Source organism: Paralichthys olivaceus, chromosome 6 (assembly GCF_024713975.1).
Source record: "Paralichthys olivaceus isolate ysfri-2021 chromosome 6, ASM2471397v2, whole genome shotgun sequence".
Taxonomy (NCBI): Eukaryota; Metazoa; Chordata; class Actinopteri; order Pleuronectiformes; family Paralichthyidae; genus Paralichthys; species Paralichthys olivaceus.
In genome coordinates this window covers 19,577,408-19,597,120 of record NC_091098.1, presented here as the reverse complement: position 1 = coordinate 19,597,120, position 19,713 = coordinate 19,577,408, and the positions used below count along the sequence as shown (strand labels likewise).

At 44.0% G+C, this 19,713-nt stretch overlaps 1 protein-coding gene and 1 long non-coding RNA gene across 15 annotated transcripts in view; one reads left to right on the top strand and one right to left on the bottom strand.

Moving 5' to 3' along the window:
* Positions 1-19,713, bottom strand: part of LOC109635047 (membrane-associated guanylate kinase, WW and PDZ domain-containing protein 1-like) — an 86,254-nt gene that overhangs the window by 7,838 nt on the left and 58,703 nt on the right. For all 13 annotated transcript variants that reach the window (XM_069526444.1, XM_069526437.1, XM_069526439.1 and 10 more), the window contains 8 exons: positions 19,426-19,611; positions 18,596-19,207; positions 11,439-11,473; positions 7,596-7,851; positions 5,823-5,914; positions 4,895-5,090; positions 4,496-4,798; positions 1,467-1,670 (listed from right to left, as the gene is read on the bottom strand). In XM_069526444.1, coding sequence (XP_069382545.1) covers positions 1,467-1,670; positions 4,496-4,798; positions 4,895-5,090; positions 5,823-5,914; positions 7,596-7,851; positions 11,439-11,473; positions 18,596-19,207; positions 19,426-19,611 — 1,884 coding nt within the window. The remainder of the gene's footprint in view (positions 1-1,466; positions 1,671-4,495; positions 4,799-4,894; positions 5,091-5,822; positions 5,915-7,595; positions 7,852-11,438; positions 11,474-18,595; positions 19,208-19,425; positions 19,612-19,713) is intronic.
* The window catches only part of LOC138410470 (uncharacterized), a 63,922-nt gene that overhangs the window by 2,380 nt on the left and 41,829 nt on the right, over positions 1-19,713 (top strand). The gene's annotated exons all lie outside the window — the stretch shown is intronic.

The window sequence follows — 19,713 nt, the reverse complement described above, 5'->3', positions numbered from 1 at the left end:
ATACATGTCACCATTCCCATTTTATAAGGCCATACTTAGGGTCCCTTTCATTGTGCATTTGTATGCACAAGCCAGTGGGTTGGTGAACATGTGTGTGTGTGTGTGGGAGTTTGTTCCCACCTCTCTTACCTCCAGCCTTAATCAAGCTTTATTTTCTGCCTCTGTGGAGGATGTTGCTGCATCGCTCTGTCACTGGTTGACCAGTGGCTAAGCTCAGTTACAATACTTAACCTTATTTTACACCAAATGAGGAACTTTGTGTCACAAACTACAGAGGATTTAAAATCCCTGAATAAAAACAGAGATATTGTATTATCACAGCAATAAAAGTGAAATGTAATTAATTTAATGCCTGCTGCCTTTGAGTCATGTCCCAAAACTGTAATTAGACTATTGTAATTCTTTATCATTTTGGCACAGAAAGCTACTGTTGGCAGGTCTATGCTCCGCTCTCCTGGACAACACTGAAATACTGTTGTGATTTTATTTTTGAAAAGGTGGGGATGTCATGACAACAGAAAATTGACAGGATTCTCATTCCAAAATTAAATACCATATTCAAATGCTGGACATGTGCAGACGAGAGATACTGGACGGGGCAACAGATGAGAAACATAAACCATGAGCTGGACCAAAGATTAAGTAAAATACTAAGTAGGTACAGCCTAATCGTTCTTATGTTGCATGGTACAACTGAAGCCTTCTTATTAATTTTAGGTTTGACATCTAACTAGAAAACGTATAGGGTTTTAATGCTGCCATTGTCAACCTTTGGCACTTATGGTACTGTGGAAAAACAAATACTGTCAGAAATGAAAAGATTTTGAGCCTCAACTTTTCACCAAAGTATTGAACCTTGAGACATCACTCATCCAGGGTAAACCCCACTCTCACTCACTGGAAATGGCTCAATCTACCCCAGAGAAGTACAGCTGATGGATGCATAATGTGGATAATTATCAAGGATAAAAGCATGACTAACTGGCGTTAAATTTTTAATAATGACAGTAAAAACAGACATTAAAAGGAACTACATTTGTTTTTTTAGCCTTTTAAAAGCTTCTATAGGCACCTGCTTGTGCAGCTCTATTTCCTTTCCTAAACTAAGCTGAGGAGATTAACACCAACAGGAAGCGTTTGATTAAATGTGTGCAGTGCTTTTAATCCTTTCAGACTGGCAAAATATTGCAAATGTCAAAATATCCGGCAAAGAAAACAAAAACAAAAACCACAGAGAAAGGGCGAGAGAGGAGAAAGAGTTCTCGTGGAAGTGCTGCATTAGTGTCTGGGGGCAACTTCATCTCACTCCTACTCAGTGACTCACTCTCTCAGGGTTCACACCCTGATGAAAAGTGCTCTTGCCTGTGAAGAGCAGCAGTGCCCTTTTCTTCCCACTGCAACCATGAATAAGTCACATCATGCTGCATTATGAAACAGCCATGTGAGGCTGGAAGCCAAAGCCTTACCATCACCGGGGATGATCCTGAGCGAGACTGTGTTTCCGGCTTCCTTGATCAGGTTCACGATGTCAGAGTGCGACTTGTTTGTGATGGAGCAGCAGTTGACAGCCAGTATTCGGTCCCCAACTTTCAGCTTCCCGCAGCGGTCCGCCGGGCTGCCCTCGATGATGCGTCCTATTTTGTGGGGCATGGCCACACAAGCATTTCCAGCTTTTGTTTTAACACATATGTTTGTTTACATGTGTCAGACATAAGGTGTGATGATGGTTTGACAAAAGGATTTGTGTGATTGTTTGATTTTATTTGATTAAAAGGAAAAGGACAAACAGAAAACAGAGAAGGGAAGAAGGAAGGTTAATTTCCAAATCACCAAATCTCAGTTCACCCATAGAAAAGCAATAAGTTGTGTGCACATCAAAAGTTTACATTCAGTACATATGATAAACACAACCTGACTCAGAGAGGAAGAAAAGCAGTATAATATCAATCAACATAGATGTCCTCTGCCCCCATCGTGTGACGTGTTAATCAATGGACTGGGAATCATATGCAACCACTCAAGGTCCTCTGAGGTAACACTTGACGGCCTATCAATACTCTGGTCACTTCCTCCTGACTGTCCCCAAACACACACCTACCTGCCAGGGATCAGAGAACAAATAGCCGTTGCTGCAGTGTAAGATGTTCAGGAGACGAGATGTGAGTCATGTGGTCAATGCGAGCGCTACAAAACATACAATCTGCACCTGAATGACAGTGTTCAATACTACACGTCTTGTTTGCACAGTATCCCTGAAAATACCCTGGGGACCCGAGCTTCTCCTCGCCTTCCCTCCCTGTCACCCCCCCACCCCCCACCCCCGCGCTCCTCCTCACTCTGCCCCGTCCATCTAGTACAGCAATAATTACAGTATGTCTCCGTCTTGATTGCAATAAATGCACTTGTATCCAGTCACTGCCTAAATGATGAGATATGAATCATTTACTGGGTGTGGCAAGTCACCACGATTTAGTACCAAAGATGCTAAACCCCACACCAACCCCAGGTCATTACAGGGAGGGATGAGAGGGGGATGGGCCCTGCTGGACTGGAGCAAATTGGTTTGTGTATCCACTGTGTGTGTGAGATCGAATCAGTAGAGAATGCTTTGTTTTTCACACAATTAAAAAAATATCTTTTGCTCCTGGAAGAATCCTCAGAGCTATGTATTTGTTTTGTTTTTTTCAATACACATTCCTCTGTCAGATTTCAGCTCTTGTCCTACATTTAAGCGAGTGAGTGCAGGATGCTACAACACGATCCCAGATCAGCTCATAAAAGCTGAAAGTCCATTCATCCTACTCTGCTCCGTCACTGTTCGTCACAGGAGGAGGGGAGCGCAGAGAGGCAGCAGCAAAAACAAAAACCTTAAAAGACCAGAAGACCTTTAGACGCGGTTGTTGACTAACACCGCCACTGGCGTCACTATGAATAATACATAAGTTCATGCATCGCATTTTGCAGAGCAACACCATTAGCCCATGGGATCAATGACATTTCACTGGGCAGTTAGCATTGCTAACATCTCATCAATTCTTGTGACATGCCACAGTGCATCATCCTAATGGCCAACTATACGAGGGACCTTGGCATGACATTGGTGTTGGAATTCATCACTCTGAGGTTAATACCAAATTTGTTCCAGAACAACATCTACAACTCCTCATCAGTGCTCGAGCAGCTTTAATGGATGTAATTCTGCTGTTTTCTGTGATGCATAAATGGTATAGACAGATATATTTGTTGCTGAGTAGACTCCAATTACGTGCTGAATGAATTGTTGCAGGCAGCTGTGAGGCATGAATCTGTGATGGTGGTGTTTGTGATAAAGCTGTAGCCAGCCTGATCCCAAGGGGCCGAGCTCAGCACATGAAGAGATTTCTTTATCCATGAGCTTGTGACGGTAGGTGCTTGACCTCGATCTGTGGCGTACTCCTGTCAAACGTCACTCGCCTGCTATTCATAAAGTGGAGTAGAGTCAATGAGGAGTGACTGTAAAAATACTGACATTCTGCCAGGAGATGGCATCAGTCATTTAACTCAGAGGTGCGTTCATGATCTCAGTGGATTGAGTCTGAGGGTTTCTTTATTATTTTAGAATGTAGTACAAGATGGTAAATATCCCTTGCATGTTTGAAGGTTGCCAACCCCCAGCAGGTATCAGGGATCACCAGCAGATGTTAGAGACCACTGACAGATGTAAGGGACATCTTATCAGTTGTGAACCCTGGTGTCATTGGGTGTTTTCAGCCTTTCATTTTAACATATATATATATTAAAGTAACTTAAGTTTGCTTGTAGATTAAATTGCTGTGATCTCTGGGTCTTGATAGGGAGATAAATGTTCTGGTGCTTGTCTTATCTATGACAGTGATGTTTTTCTATCTGATTGCAGGCTGACATTACACTGTTGTCTTAATGTGTATAAATGTGCTATTTCCTTTTAGTCGGCGAATCCCTTCCCTCCTAATTCTCGTTGTGTTGATTTATTTAAGTCAAGTGGGGTTTAAATTTAAGTTTAGTGTTTATGTATATTAGGAATTATTGTTATATATTATTGGGAAATACTTCAAATAGGATATCATGATCACACTGTCATAATGCTTAACAATGGGTGACCATAGTTAAAAAAAAAACTCTTCAGGAAAGTATTATCGTCGGTGCCATACGGTAACCTTTTGAGGAATATAACTTTCTGACCAAAATATTACTGTTCAGAGGTTATTTGTTCCTGCTTCTCACAACAAGAGAATAAATGAATCGTGGGGAAAAAATGATAATCATCAGAAAAAAATTTTTGTGGAACATGCACCAACTCAGATTAGAGATGCCCAGACAATCAAGTTGTTGAGTCAGATTAAAGTCTAAATTGAACCATGTTATTCTTTGAAGCCAAACAGAGTCAGCACATAGTAAACAAAACAAATTCCCATGTCACACTGGATAGAAATCCCTGTCAATCTCCACTAGCTGCAGCTCAGTCTGCCTCACTTACCAAAGGTTGTACCGGCGTCAGGTCTGGAAACAGACGACACAATGACGAAACCGAAGCCCTCGTTCTCTCCACGCTGGATCTCCACGTCGTACGGCTGTAGGGAGGCGGGCACCACTGCACTTCCGCTGCCGCCTCCACCGCCGCTGCCTATGCCGCTGGTAGATCCGCTGCCTGAGCTGACAGTGTTGAGCGAGTTCTGGCTCCCCTGGGGGGTCCGCTTGCCCTCCGTCAGACTAGGTGCCTGGGTACTGCTGTGGTGGGAGGAGGCCGGTGATGGAGGAACGTCACCCTCTCCTTTTGACACTGGAGAGGAGGAGGAGGAGAGTGGTTAGACGAGTGTGACAGTGTATTCCTTGGCCTGCCTACACACAGAAAAGTTTAATGTAAAACTTTCATCACCTCCGTAACCAGGGGTCTTGCGTCTGACAGTGAGGTTGACATGGCCCTGTTTGGCAGCCTGCTGCATCAGCTGCACCACCAGCTGGTGAGACTTGCCCACCACCGCCGTGCCATCCACACAGATGAGCTCATCACCCGACCGCAGCCGCCCGTCTTCATCTGCTGCCCCATACTTCACTATGTGCCCTATGTAAATCTGGAAAAGGCAAGCCAGATAATGCATGTTAGTAAATAATTTGCTTTTTGTGAAATTATCTAGCTTCAGAATAATGATACTGTGGCTAATTAAGAGCCAAGCTGAAGTAAATTAAATACAAGTAAATGAATCCATCAACTGAGAGAGTACAATGAATCAGTGCATACTTAAAGGTGTTTGTGGCCGATGTTCGGAGAAATCAAGAAGGCAAGTGCGGCCATGCAGAGGCTTGTGTGCTTTAGGCATTGCGTGGGAGTGCACACACAGCTTTAACAGAAACAAGCGCACAACTACTCTTTGGCACAAACAGTACTGATTCCTGTGGGGTGGACCTGCTTCCATTTTGTTTCCCTCTATTCCTCAATTTCTGCCTTTCTCTCCCTGTCTTGCTCCCTTCTTTAACACAAATATGGCATGCAACCAGAAGGATTGGTGGGCATGGCCTTTGACTTTCTTAACAAGCTGTCTATGGGATCCTCCAGGGAACGACAACTCCAGTTAGAGAGTGATGTGTGCAATGTTGGTTTACAAGCCAATCCACACAGGGAAACACAAGGAGAAGGAAAAACGGGCAAGAAAACACACCAAGAACGCTGAGAAAAAGGAGGAAGCGTTCAACTATTTAGCAATAGTAAGAATGTGGTGTGTGAGTGTGCATGTTTACTTTAATGTTTTAAGTCATCAGCTGTTACAATAATCTATTCATGAGATTCAAAGGTGAGGGATACTTACAGGCTCCCCAGGCTCATTTCCTCCCAGGATGCGAAAGCCGAAGCCTGTATCCTTCCGCCAAAGGAAAATGTCCTGCTCCTGGCAATCTGGCACTGAAATACACAAGAGGAACAGTGAGTGGACGACACCAAACTGCCCAAAGACCTGATTGACCGATTAGCATCTTTGCACGCTAATCACTGAATGCTTGTTCTCTAATCAACCAGTTAAATCCAGTTTTGTCTGATTATAATAAATCCCCGTCCCCGTGCTGATCAATAAGGTGCTTTTCTATTAGTGTCAGTATGAGAGGAGGCAACTTCAGCAGCTGTTCCTTACTCCACCTCAGTCCTGCTTCATTGAGCTACTTGTTCTCACATATAGATGACAAACTAGGCTGTGGAGTCTCATGCTGTGACCATGTCATACTCGCAGACCTACAGTCTGATGAGTTAATCGATGTCAGTCTTCAATATTGCCCTTAATTTACATACATTTCATACAAGCCTATATTTTTTTTTTACAATTTTACAAATTTTCTCCTGTTTTCCATGATACACAAAAACACAAAACTACCCACACGTTTACATCTCACCAGACAAAGCAGGCCCTGGAGGAGGACACAGGCAATTTGGTGCCGGTCTGTTCAGCCCACAGGAGCCAGTCCGCACCGGAGGCACAGGCCATTTTTTTCCCTGCACTGCCTGCTGTCTGCACGGCTGCCACGCAAGGCCAACAGTCGAACCCATTAGCTTCAGCTCTGTGGTTCCCCCGATAACTCACTCAGTGTGATTTAAGCTGCTGCGGCTAGACTTGTAATTAACCCTCCACTGACCTGTGTCTATGGAGTTGTGATCAAAGTAAACTAACAGTAGGAGAAGGAGCTGTGACATGAAGCGCTGAAGGAAGCAGGATTCCCCAAAGCTCACCTCTCAGTTACACTGTCCTGCCACTGACACGTGGCTCCTGATGCACCGATGCATGGATGCACCTACTCTCAAATGCGTGTCCTTGTATGTTGGAGCCTGCCTGAATACATATGAAAATACAGACACAGAATCCGGGCTTCATTTCTTTGTCTCTCTCCCTTTCCTATTTCATTGTGTCTCGCCCTTCTCCCCCGATGACTCAAAAAAGGGGCTGCAGCTCCTTCAGGGGTTATCAAACAGATATACCAATCAGCCGCAGCTTAAAGCAGCCCTCTCCAGGCCCACTTAATATTTAATCATAAGCAGCCCTAGATTCCACAGGCAGCCATGATTATTAACCAACACTGCAAATACGCGCCATGTGCACGACTCACATGTCGAGCTGGCAACAATCACAAGTGTGCAAGCTAACGAAGCAGTCAATATTGAGGCGTTTTATTCAGACTTATTCTGCTTTCTGGTGTGCGCCCTGGGATGTGGAGTCTGACACTGAAGTCAGCGGATATAATACAGTGGTTAAAAAACTCTATCTAACAGTTATCAGTTAAAATAACCTTTCCTTGACCTCTATGTCGAATCCCAAAATCTTGCACCTTTTATACAATTCAAAAAGAGAAAAGAGGATGCTGTGGAACAGATCTTAATTTGTATCAACCAAAGCATTTTTATAGAAATCCATACACAAAAGAATGTTATACAGCCTCAGGTATTTGGGCGTCATTCCACAGCTGAGAGCTTTTTTACTTTTTTATCTTTGGCGAATAGGAGATCTCAGGCCACATTCACACATAAAGTTAAACTCTTTTCAACTCATCTCAGCAAAAATGTAAAAACATAGAATAAGACTAGACTGAATTCTACTCACGTCGGCTCTCGTACATGCTCCTGGACTGCGCCCAGATCTTAAAGGGGTCTGGCTTCTTCTGGAGGGTGAGGGTGCCATCCGCAGGTTCCAGAGGGGGCAGGCCTGGCAGAGGCTGGTTGGGGGCGGCAGGAGTAGGACCCACGGCCTCGCTTGGCATGACAGTGGGTGGGTGGCTGGGAGAATCAGTGTGGATGCTGCGATGGCTGCACACACTGTGCTGGGAGCTGTTCTGGCTGTCTTTCCTCTCTAACTGGTGCTAGGTGAACAGAAAGCAGAGAGAGAGGTGTGTGAGTGATGGGGGCGGACATGAGCAGAGGATGGAGGCAGAGGGCAGCAAGAGTGATAAGTGAGTTAGTGATAAGGACGAGATAGAGGAGAAAGAGGCGAGTGAGAAAAGTGTTGATGGAGGACAAAAAGAAAGAAAAAGCGACCAAGGTCATCTTTTTTAGACATTGCAGTAGAAAATCTCTCACTATCTTTCTCTTTAACATCTGCTGGAGTGTGAAGAAAAATGATTTGGTTTCCATGGTTGCCAGACAAAGACAGTTTGAAATGTGGGGGAATTTTAATGAATAAAGATACTGCTTTCATGAATCCCATGAATCTTTGGAAACAGAATCAAGGTTGGTCTCATAGTTGAGGCTGAAATGTGTAAAATCTAGGCTAAGATCAAACAGTAAAATCCAAACAGAAGAATCATAGGAGGGAGGGATTGTGAGTATTGTTACCTGAAGATACAAGAAATAATTAGCTGTTTTGATTGTGAATTTTTTTCAAAATCAAAAAGTTTGGCACTGAAAATCTTCAAGTGTTCATGGCTTCAGCTCAGAATTAAAAGTCCTCATTCATTTAAATAGTTCTCTCTCAAATCATCAATGTGTGAATGCATAAGGATCCTAGTGTTGTGTTAAAGAGTGTTAATATACATTTTCCCTTAAATCTGAACCAAAAATTATCCCTAACTCCAACCTACACAGAGTCTGTAGGTGAGACAAGACTTTTGGCCAGGCAGCCTTCTGTTTTTTATTTATAGTTTGTCCGATCACGCTTTGGCTGCCCACAGGTAGACAGTGTGTGTTGAGAGCAAAAGAAGTGAAACGCAGTGACCAATATACCTCGGCTATCTGCTTCTAAATTTGCTTCCATTCTTATGCAGATAGTTGTTAATGGAGATTAGCCAGAATGTCGTAAAACACCTATAAAACCCTGATAACATATGGATGAGGGCCACTTCAGGTAATTATGCAGCAATTCTTGCCTTCTTGTGGCCCAGACAAAATTAATGTGAGCCTTAAGTGGCCGAAATATCCCAAAACAAATGTGGGCCTAGCACATTACAAATTTGGGCCACCTCTGGTTGACATGCTGTATTGCTATGGCTAACTTGTGGCCCAAATCTGAGCCAAAACAATTTTGCTATGTGGGAAAGTATCGCTGCCTGTGTTTTGTGTGGAGGGTACAGTGAACAGAAGACATCCACCATCTGCACTGGAAGGCCCCAGATATTGGTTGTGCCTCTGAAATTGTGAAAGGGCCTAACTACAGCATAAAGCCGGACCCCAACCACAGATGATTGAATGAGAGAAGGGAGCATCATATTTAACAGGAGGGCAGCACACAGAGGCTCAGTGTTTGAAAAAAGTTTCTAAAAATCTGACTTAACAGGTGAATCCTCAGATTTGTTATTGTTTGCTTCCCCTTTGTATTTTTACGATCTACAGTTAAGAATCAAACATTGTTCCACACACTGCTTCTCGAATGCTTCGGTGTTGTGATGATCTGGTCTTATTATATTTATTGCTTCATTTACTGAGCTCAACAGGGCACGCAACGAGTTAAACTGGACCACAAAGAAAATTACGTTAAACACGCAATTGTTAATTTTAAATTCGAAAATGTCATTACAGTTCAAACATTAGATTTTGCCCACATTTTAATTAAAAAATGATTCTGGATAATATGCAACAGTCCTGATGTGGCTCCAGTACTTCTTCTAGCTTTTTACTTTGTGGTTGTTGCAATGAAATATAAAATAATTGCTTTATTGATGACTTTCCAACTTCATGGTTTTGTTGGTCAACTTCCTGAATCATATTTCATTGTGTCACTGGTGACACCCCACTATTGAAGCCACTTGTGTTGTTTTAACACTGTGCTCCGCTTAAGCAGAGTACCAGGGGTTTTTTGTTTAATGGCTGGTTATTGTGCTGCTGGGAACTTGATGACTTTCTGTAACCTTTGTATTCTTATTGATTTTGATTATTACATTGTTATTTGCAGATGCACTTTATAAATCCTTTCATGAAAAATGAGTCTTACTGACTAAATGTAATTACTGACAGTGAAAAAGTGCAAACAGCAACTGAATCCATCTCTGTCTGTCTGATATTAATAATAAATAAACGAAACGGTAGACAAGTCCTGGCACCATCTTCCATTTTCTCACTGAACAAGATGATGGGTCAAATATTCCAGGTCAAAACGCTTCTTAATGAAGATAACAGACACACAAAGTCTGATCACTGTAGCTGCACTTAATGGGTTGAGACAGCACAGTCTCTCTTGTATGTGGGAGTTTACTGTGAGCATCTATTTAGATTCTGAACTTGAGGCAAAATGGTTTTTCTGGGTTGACACGAAGTCGCATGCAGCGTGACATTTCACTGACATAACACAGAGGGGGGAAAAGTGGCTTTTCTTCAGTGGAAAACTAATCCAAAGTGACAGTCAGGCAAGGCCTCTATTGGTCCCTACCGACTGCCTTACAGCGCCCCCACCCCTCCTCCATTCACCGTGCCATGTGACCTGAATAGGTGACACCCACAGCTCTGACTGAAACCGTTTCAAACTAATCCTAATCCTAATATCCCGCCATCCGAGGGGAGGGATTTTAATGTTGATTGAGAGACATGGGAGTTTTTTCCACTCAAGTGGTGGGAATTGAACCCATCACTGACCTTGGATGAGTCTGTCCAGAAGGGAACGTCCTTCGGCTTTTTTGCTATAAGTCACCGGCTCTCCGGGGGGTTACACCGGGTGACAGTCATTTAAAACTGCACCGGAACCTCTTCTGAAACTGCATTGATTTTTTATCAGGTTGAGATGAGCTGTAAAAATGTGGAGCCATTTGCTCTTTAAACTCCTGAATGACTGTGAGGTCCCTGAGAGAGACCCTGCACTGCCCACAGAGCTGTTTGTTTCTCCCCTCTTATCCGTCACAACAACGAGTCTTATTGCAATCTCTTGCGATATCTCCTCCAGCGTTCTCCTTCTTCTTCGCTTGCAGCCCACTCATCATCGCGCCCTTCTCCCTGTCTCTTAGCCTCTGTGTGTTCTCTTTATCTGTGGGCTAGTGATTCACTGCTGTAAGACAAGCAGCTCCACACTGGACCTCGCCTCTCTCATCCTCATCCTTTTCTCCTATATTTGCATCATGCCCCTCTCTCTCTCCCATCATCCCTCAGCTGTGGCATCCTGCCCTCTCCAACAGCTGGTCACTGTTACACTGCTCTGCCTCGGCTATGCTTAATCAGTCACAGCATGGCAGGAGCGGAGGGATGGAGAGAGAAAGAGAGAAAGATGGGATATGATACAATGAGATTTCAAACACAGAGGCAGGAAAAGAAAAAGAGAACAATGACAGAAAAATGCATGTGGCGAAAGACAGACAGTGAAAGAAGTAAACGAGGAATCATAACAGCAGAATAAAGTGTGACGGTTTATGAAGCTGTAGAGCAAGAGTTTGATATCATATCTGTGTCTTTTGTTCTTTAAATAGCGCTTGTTTTACATGCATACACACACGCGCACACACATAAAAGAGATGAGGCTCAAAGTACTCACCACCAGCTTTGGACTCCTCTTGGCTGGCACCACTCCTGCAAAACATCGGCAGAGAGACAGAGAGAGCATTAATGACCTGTGGTGCTCCTGCCTGGTCCCCTCTGATCAAAAACTCTCCAGGACGGAAGGATGGACCCTCAGTTTCCTGCTACAGAGCAGAAAGCAACTGGCCCTGCTCTTTCGCTCTCTCCTCCTCCTCTCTGTTGCCTTCTCTCTCTGAGCAACACGCTGCACTCGGCTGCTCGCTAATCTAAGTGATCTCCTCCCCCTGTGCTCTATACTGCTCCACTCGCCACTCTCACCCGTGCTTTTAGAGGAGCAAAATGCAAATGATCTATCTGCATTAGAGGGGCTGAATGATGCTGCAACAGCCCCGACTGCTGGTCCAAGCTACAGGTCCCCCCCTCCACCCCTCAGTCTGCTTGCCAGATGTTTCCAACAGGGAATCTCAACTACTACCAACTGAGAAGGAGCTCAGCTGCTTGAGCTTCATATCAAAAGAAAGCCTGAGCTTCTGCCTGACTATGCACACACTCTGAGTAACTACAGAGCTGTTTCCTCTCCTCTCCACTCCTCTGCTTTGCTCAAGGCTTACACCGAGATCTTCTCTCTCTGCCTTTTTCTCTCGTTCCCTCCCCCTCCTCTTCTTCCACACACCATCACTTGTTCTCCCTCTATCTGTCTCCATCTCCCTCTCTCTTTTTATACCAGTTAACACACAGAAGAGAGTCACCAGGAAGATCAATCTCATTTGTGCTAATGAAATATTAATACTTGGAGGCAGTTGTCAGGGGAGAGGATTCATACCAGTGTGGGAATAATCCATGTTTCCCCACTCAACGCCTGTTTTTCCACATCCGTCCCAAATCCACTTATTGTGTGGATTTTGCTGTCCTGAAACATATTCACACCAACCTACTCAAACTCGAGCAGGTTATTTACCCCACACGCCAAGAGGGTGCACCGCTTTCCAAGAGAAATTCCCTTTCTGAAGCTCCTTTTCCTGTCACTTACTTCATGCACCATATGTTGAGACAAAAAATAGACGAATTAATGCATGAAGGCAGGATTGGGACAAAGTATTGCTGTTGCCAAGGCAATCAAGTAGATCTGTATACAGTGGCAGCAGTCGACTTTGTTAAATATGTGTAGTGAGGAGTGGCAGTGGCGGCAGCAGTACACTACAGTTACATTAATTCCCAACCTCTAAACCATTGCAGCCTCATTCTCCTTCTTTTCTGCTATAGGGACTGAAGGAAACATATTATTTCCTACCCAGCATGCACAGGGAAAACCCTACTGGGAGTATTAATGGAAGGTTCCAGCGACATTAACACATACAACCACATGCACACATCCATCTTAGGGCTCTGTCTGCTGCATTGGCAAAAAATCATTAAATGTTAAAATTCTCTGTTGCAGCACAGCCCCTCTCTCTACACAATTCATAATTTATCCTCTTCGCCCCCCCTCCCTTGCTCGCTTGCTCTCTCTCCCTCAGATTACGGGTGTCAGCTACTGAAGCGAGTGGAACGTCTCAGCTGCAGACGTGCTGATGAATGTTTTTATTTGTGTGTGTGTGTGTGTGTGTGTGTGTGTGTGTGTGAGACAGACCCATGAAGGACACACATCATAAGGTGAGATGTCAATAATAACTGTTTCCCATTACAACAGCAGGTCATGTGACCCTGGAGCCCTAAATTACACAGTGAGGAACGCCAATAGCGACCTCTCACTTTTGAAACAACCTCTGAAATATCTTCAAACTGGCAATGAGGTCAGCGTAATTCCCATTAAACAGACAGAAATTGAATTTAACTATGGCCATATGGTTAATAAATTGGGGAGCGTAGAACTGAAGGGGAATTAGGTTTCAGGAAATTGGTGCAGTTTGACCCTGACTCTGCATTAATCCACTCCTGCTTGTGTCAGCTAGTACAGCTGATTTACATGCTGCGTCGTGGGGACACAAATCTAAATTCATGATGCAGTCTTTAAATCTGCTTAACTTGATGTATAGGTACAACTCAGCGTTGATCGAATCTGGCAGGATGTAACATTCATGAGTGGCATAAGCTCGTCGGAAGAAATATGGGAATCGCATGTTCTTGCACACACGCAACTCTTCAGGAGCATCTATAAATGATATACAGTACATATGCATGCTATACATATGTAATATCAGCACAGGCAGGTGTGCAAGGAGGCGAGCTTTCATTTATACACAAGAGAGAGTTTTACACACACACACACGACATTTACATTTTACAGCATTATACAACAGAATGCTGCTCCATTTTAAGACTGAACTCATCACTGAGAATGCAACACTGGTTTAAAAGGCCTGGTTTTAATACTATTGAGGCAACCTCCCACCAAAACAACTACAACTGAAGCCATTATCATTAAAATGAGAGAGGAACTAAACAAATAGGAACTGAAGGAAAGGTGACCTGAACTGTCTCCAAGCATCAATATAGAGGAGGAGGCCGCTTCTTCTTCTGTTTTTACACTAGACACTGAAGCCCATGATAAGTAGCACAATTACAGAGAAGTACGCCAGTGTGAAAATCACTGAACAACACACAGGCAGAAAGGGTAGATACACACATGCAGCCTCTAAGAGAACATGTTCATATTATTGAGCTGCATCAGATTTCAAACACATCGAGATATCAGTTTGCTAAAGGTCAAGATCCATGAGTCATTTCCAGTGAAAAAGGTCAAAACCATTCCTGCATCTGCCCCTGGATCCACATGTGCACCAATATTTATGGGTTCTTGATCCATCTATTCGTTTTTGTGTAATCTTGCTTTGACAGAAACAAGCAAACCCACCAAAAAGCAAATGGACAGAACCTCCTTGGTGAATGTGATGATAAATATGAGCACATGCCCGTCACTGTTTCTGCTCGATAGTTGGGGTGATCTGATCACAAGTGGAAAATTTGTTGGACTGGACAATTACGTCAATTCACACCTGGAATAACAATCATCTCCACATGTCACTTTCCTAGTCTATAAGCACATTAACACGTAGCTATATAGCTACATCATTTCCATTTACAAGGACCAAAGGCATTGTTTTTTTAGCCTGACTTGCTATGACAAACGAGCCTGTGTGTGTGTGTGTGTGTGTGAATGAGAGAGAGAAAGAGAGCAGGACAAGCAGGGGCTTCAACCAGTATCCTCAATGAAATAAGATTTTACCCCTTCTGTAAAAAAAAATTTGAAAATCGATTAGTGGTGGTTGATTTATTTGTTTCTGGCTGCCAGAAATAAATCTATGCCTGCAGGGGAAACACTGAGATTTGTAAGATGCCTTCATTATTAAACTGCAGTGGGTCACAGGACGTAAGCTGAGTGGGCAGTCCAGCAATCCGGCCATTTGCATTCACACAGCCGAAAGAAACGTGGCCATGTGCGGCAGAGACCACCTCCTACGAGCTTGAAGCGATTGGCTCTTTAAATGCGTCGTTGGCGTTTACACCTGTATTTGAAGCTGACTGCTTGAGATCGGATCACCTGAGACTGATGTCAATGCCGGGTCGGAACAGAGCCTTTCATCCTCAAGCGACAGCAGTGGAAAAAAACGGGAGCTTTTCAATCAGTGTTGCAGCACAGTGAATGGCCCTGTGTTCCTGTACGCCATTGAAACTGTGGCCTTGGTGGGTCTGTGAAGAGCCCACACACAGGGAGTGAATGGTCCTTCCTCCAGGTTTTCTATATATTGTCAGAGGGTGTACAACATGAGTAATGCTCCACTTTGTCAAGCAAACTGTAAATATTTGCCCTTGCTCTACTTATAAGATCATCCTATTATCTGGCTGTTCTCTCACTTCCTCTCAGTGATATTCTCTCGCTCTTCCATGGCACGTCAGTTGCCATCACATTTCATTCCTCCACCTTCATTCCCTCCGTATTTTAATCCCCTCCCCTCTGTCTTCTCATTTTCTCTCCTCTTTCTCTCAGGGGACAGGAACGCTGTGCATAATTGTCATGGCAACAACGATAGGGAGACAAGATGGAGGAGTCATAGCTGACTTGGCCTCCTTTACAGGAGAGGAAACTGTGTTTGAGAACACCAGATGTTATCTTGAAACTTTTATTGGAAAATAAAATTTCTTAGACTAGAAAGATGAGGTAATACGTTTTTTTTAACACATACATATTCACACATGCAAATACCTTGTTTGCCGGTGCTCTGCAAACTGAAACTGACTTTCTCCGTCACTTCACAGTTCTTTAGCCGCTACTTCTTTTGCCACAACGACCCACTCTTTCCTTTATTTCTGTTGGATAAATAACATATTGCTACCCCCCCCCCCCCCTTTTAGCCCATGGAATTGAAACTAGAGAGATCATTTGTTAGGCAATCAAAGAGCCACAAATGTGGGTGGGTTGATTTGAAATTATTCAGCAATTATAGGGAGCATGAAAGTAAGAGACAGACCTCTAAAATTCCATCCATCCATTATCTGTACTGCTTATCCTCTGAGGGTCGTGGGAGACCTCCAACCAATCACAGCTGACATTGGACCCTGGACGGGTAGCCAGCGCATCACTGGTTTTGAGTCAAATATGAAAGTCAGGGCTTGTGGACACTTAGATGACACCACACGAGCACTATAGAGGCATGTTATGTTTTTTTCTGTTGTTTTATTATGTCTGAAGTCTCAGTTACTTCAATTGTACTGGATTTGGCTGATCCAATGTTTACTTCTGAGACTCAAGAAGTCTTTGTTGACTCAAACAATTCACCCACCATTCCATCGGCATAGTGGTGAATGGATAATGACTGAATTTTCATTTTTGGGTGAACTATCCCCTTTAAGAGATAATGGAACCGGCCTAGTTATATAGTGATGCTCTGTTTGTTTGACCTTGTTCCTTTCGCGGTCTCATAGTAAGGGACTGTGCTGACTTTGAGTCCGTCGGCGCAGATTGATGAGTCACAGATAAGCAGATTAAAGCATCTTCTCCTCCTGCAGAAGTCCACCTTGTTCCTCCTCCTCTCATCCAATGATACTCATCGAAACCAATCCTCTCATATATGCTCCCCTCGCAAAACTCACATTCTTTCCTCTAATCCGCCACTTTCTCAAAACATGATCCCCGGTGCTCCTATTTCTCATCCTCCACATTCTCCTCTTATCTGCCTTACCTCACTCCTCTTTGCTGCCGTAATCGTTGTTTGTGAATGACTGTGCCCAATAGCTGCTAGCGATCACTGCAAAGGTCACTGCATCATTCTGAGACCAAAAGCAGCAAAGTAAAGCACAATCCTAGTCAAAATAACTATTATTATCAAGTGCAGCTGCAGCTTATGATGAATATGTGTATGATTAATCCATCCATCCATCTATACTGCATATCTTTTGAGAGTCAAAGGGGGGAGCTGGAGCCAATCCCAGCTGATACATCCCAGACAGGTCCCCAATCCATCACAGGGCCAACACACAGAGACTAACAACCATACTCACCATATTCACACTTACATTTTAGAGTCTCCAATTAACCATACCCAATCATGACTTCAGACTGTAACCTGACAAAAGCAACGCTATTTTCTCTTATAATAAATAATAAAACTTTATTCATATAGCACTTTTCAAAAACAAGTGTAGAAAGTGCTTCACAAACATAGAAGCTGAAAAATTACATAAGATCTTATCTTATCTTACATGTCTGAGGTGGGTGTCAAATGACATTTAATATTTAAGCAGACTTTTGACACTCGGGTAAAACAGCACTCATGTTAAATTTATTTCAAGGTAAACTCAGCCCCTTTGTATTTACATGGGACCTTAAGTCAAATGAATATTAACCTGCTGGCTGCCTGTTCGTGAGTGTGTAGTTTCTGTCCCTCATCACCTGACCAATCAATAATGACAGACTGGTATCAAAGTAAACACTGCTGTCTGTCACTCTGTCTGCCCCTGTGACTTCCTGTAGTCTCCTCTCCTCTCATCCTCTCCTTTATGTCCTCTCTGCCCTGCTCTTGCTCTCTTTGTAATCTACCTCCAGGCTCTGGTAGCAGAAATACCACTCTGCAACTCATCACACACACACACACACACACACACACACACACACACACACACACACACACACACACACACACACACACATTCTCACACAGAGGCACCATAATGATGCTGACATTTAACACAATACAACAGTGTTACTCCAGCAGCAGTGCACAAGGTCAACTCATTAGAGGGCATAATTGATGCGGGGTTGCATATTCCAACCTGCCACTAACAGCGCTGCGGGTCAGCCAGCGTAGAACGCAGTTTAACATCGAGAAGGCCTGGGCTCAAATGAGAAACGTAGAATGTCATTCAGCGTCTACACGGACACTCTGCACTCAGAAAAAAACAATTTGTCTGTTTTGACATTTCACTGAGAAAACATTTATCTCTGGGTCACTCCAGGCCAACGGTGTAGGAGCATGAACCGTGCAGAAGTGAGAGGGCTGAAATCCAGACAATAAACAGCAGCGTTAATAATGTGTGGCTACAATAGCACATATAAGAGCAGCAGAATATAACCCAACTGAAGACAAAGTATTCTTAACAAAACCAGAACACTCGTCTCTTTCCGTTTCCATAAACACAGGCTCTAATGTCCTCTCACTTATTCATTCCAAAGAAACATAAAACACATCTTGCGGAGATAATGAACAGCCACAACTCTCATGATACCTAAATTATCATATAGGCTATAAAGGACAATAGCAAACATGAAGACTGACAGCATATCTGGGATCTAATTGAGAGGCATCTGCATTCAGAACGTATACAAGTCCCTGACCTAATGTGCTCCTCCTCCCTTCCTCTCTCATTCATCCTTCTGGCCTCTTTACACAGCCTCCCACTCCCTCCCACACTCACCCTCTGGCATGCTAACGAACGCAGACCATCATTCCTTTACCTCTCCTCGTTTCATCCCATCCAGTCTGAGTAGTTTCAACCTGCATCCCACCCTCTGCCTCCCTTTTCTCTGCTGCTCTCACATTATGTCACTCTTCCTGTGCCAGCTGTTAGAGCTGAGCTCCATATTCTTTTGTGCATTTTGTGCTCTCGTCAAAACTTTAGTTCTTCCTGTTTAACCACCTCTGTTGCACATATCTGACATCAAGATGCAACACGTACCTCTTTGCACCAGCATGGTAACCTCGCTGCCTCTGGGACATTTGCTCAGCAGGTCCACCACCTGGTTGTGGCTCATATTTTGGACATTCCTCTTGTTGACCTCCATCAGAATGTCCCCCTCCTTTAGGCCACGGCAGCGCGGATAGTCCACTATCTGCTTGACCCTCTGGCCTCCGCCTGTCAGACTGTCGGCAATGGTGAAGCCAAATCCTTTGTCTCCCTTTTCCATGTGGATGGTGATCAGCTCGGGCTGGGTGGCAATGGACGATGCCAGGGTGACCACATCGCTAGAGTAACCATGCGAACCGTTAGATGCCACCTCAGCCGAGGGGCTGTGGGGCCGCAACTCCCTCATGCAGTTATCGGGTCCAGCCTTATTGGAAGGTGAGTCAAACGTCTCCTGTCCATTGACGATGATAGGCTCCTTGTCCAAGATTGCCACTGAGGTCACCAGGCTGGTGTTGGGGTCATCAGGGTCAAAGGGCAGCGGGTAGCCACGGCATAAGGCCAGGTCCACCATGGAGCCGATGGGGATGGATTGGAAGATCTTCACCACCTGAGCGTGCGTGTAGCCCAGCACGATGGTGTCATTCACACTGACTATCACATCACCTGCACCAGGGAAAGGGATTCTGTTAGTACTGCAGTAATTTACAGTTAATATCAATTAAAAGCTTGTCTATTAAAGGGTAGGTAAAAGTTATTTGTTGTCACTGTTGTGCACTGTTGAAGTTTCACCGAAAATGGATGTGATGTGTTGTCAGAACACTACAGTGTATGTTGTTGATATGAAAACAGTGCCCCCTGTGGACAGTGGTTATGTACCGCACCTGTCTCCATCTTGCCATCCACAGCAGCAGGCCCATCTAGCACCAAACTTTTGATCTGTAGAAACTCGTCTGGCTCGTCACCTCCGACCACGGTGAAGCCAAAGCCACGGCGACTCTTCTTCAGCTTCGTGTTGATGAAGGTTCCTTTCAGCTCTGCTGGGTTTCTTGTGAAGAAAGGTTTCCCTCCTGCAAATCACAGCAGAAATCTATATTCTTCTTTCTGTCTATATATAGATATATAGATATATATATATGATAGAAAAATCAGGCCCATGTAGAGAGGTGTCT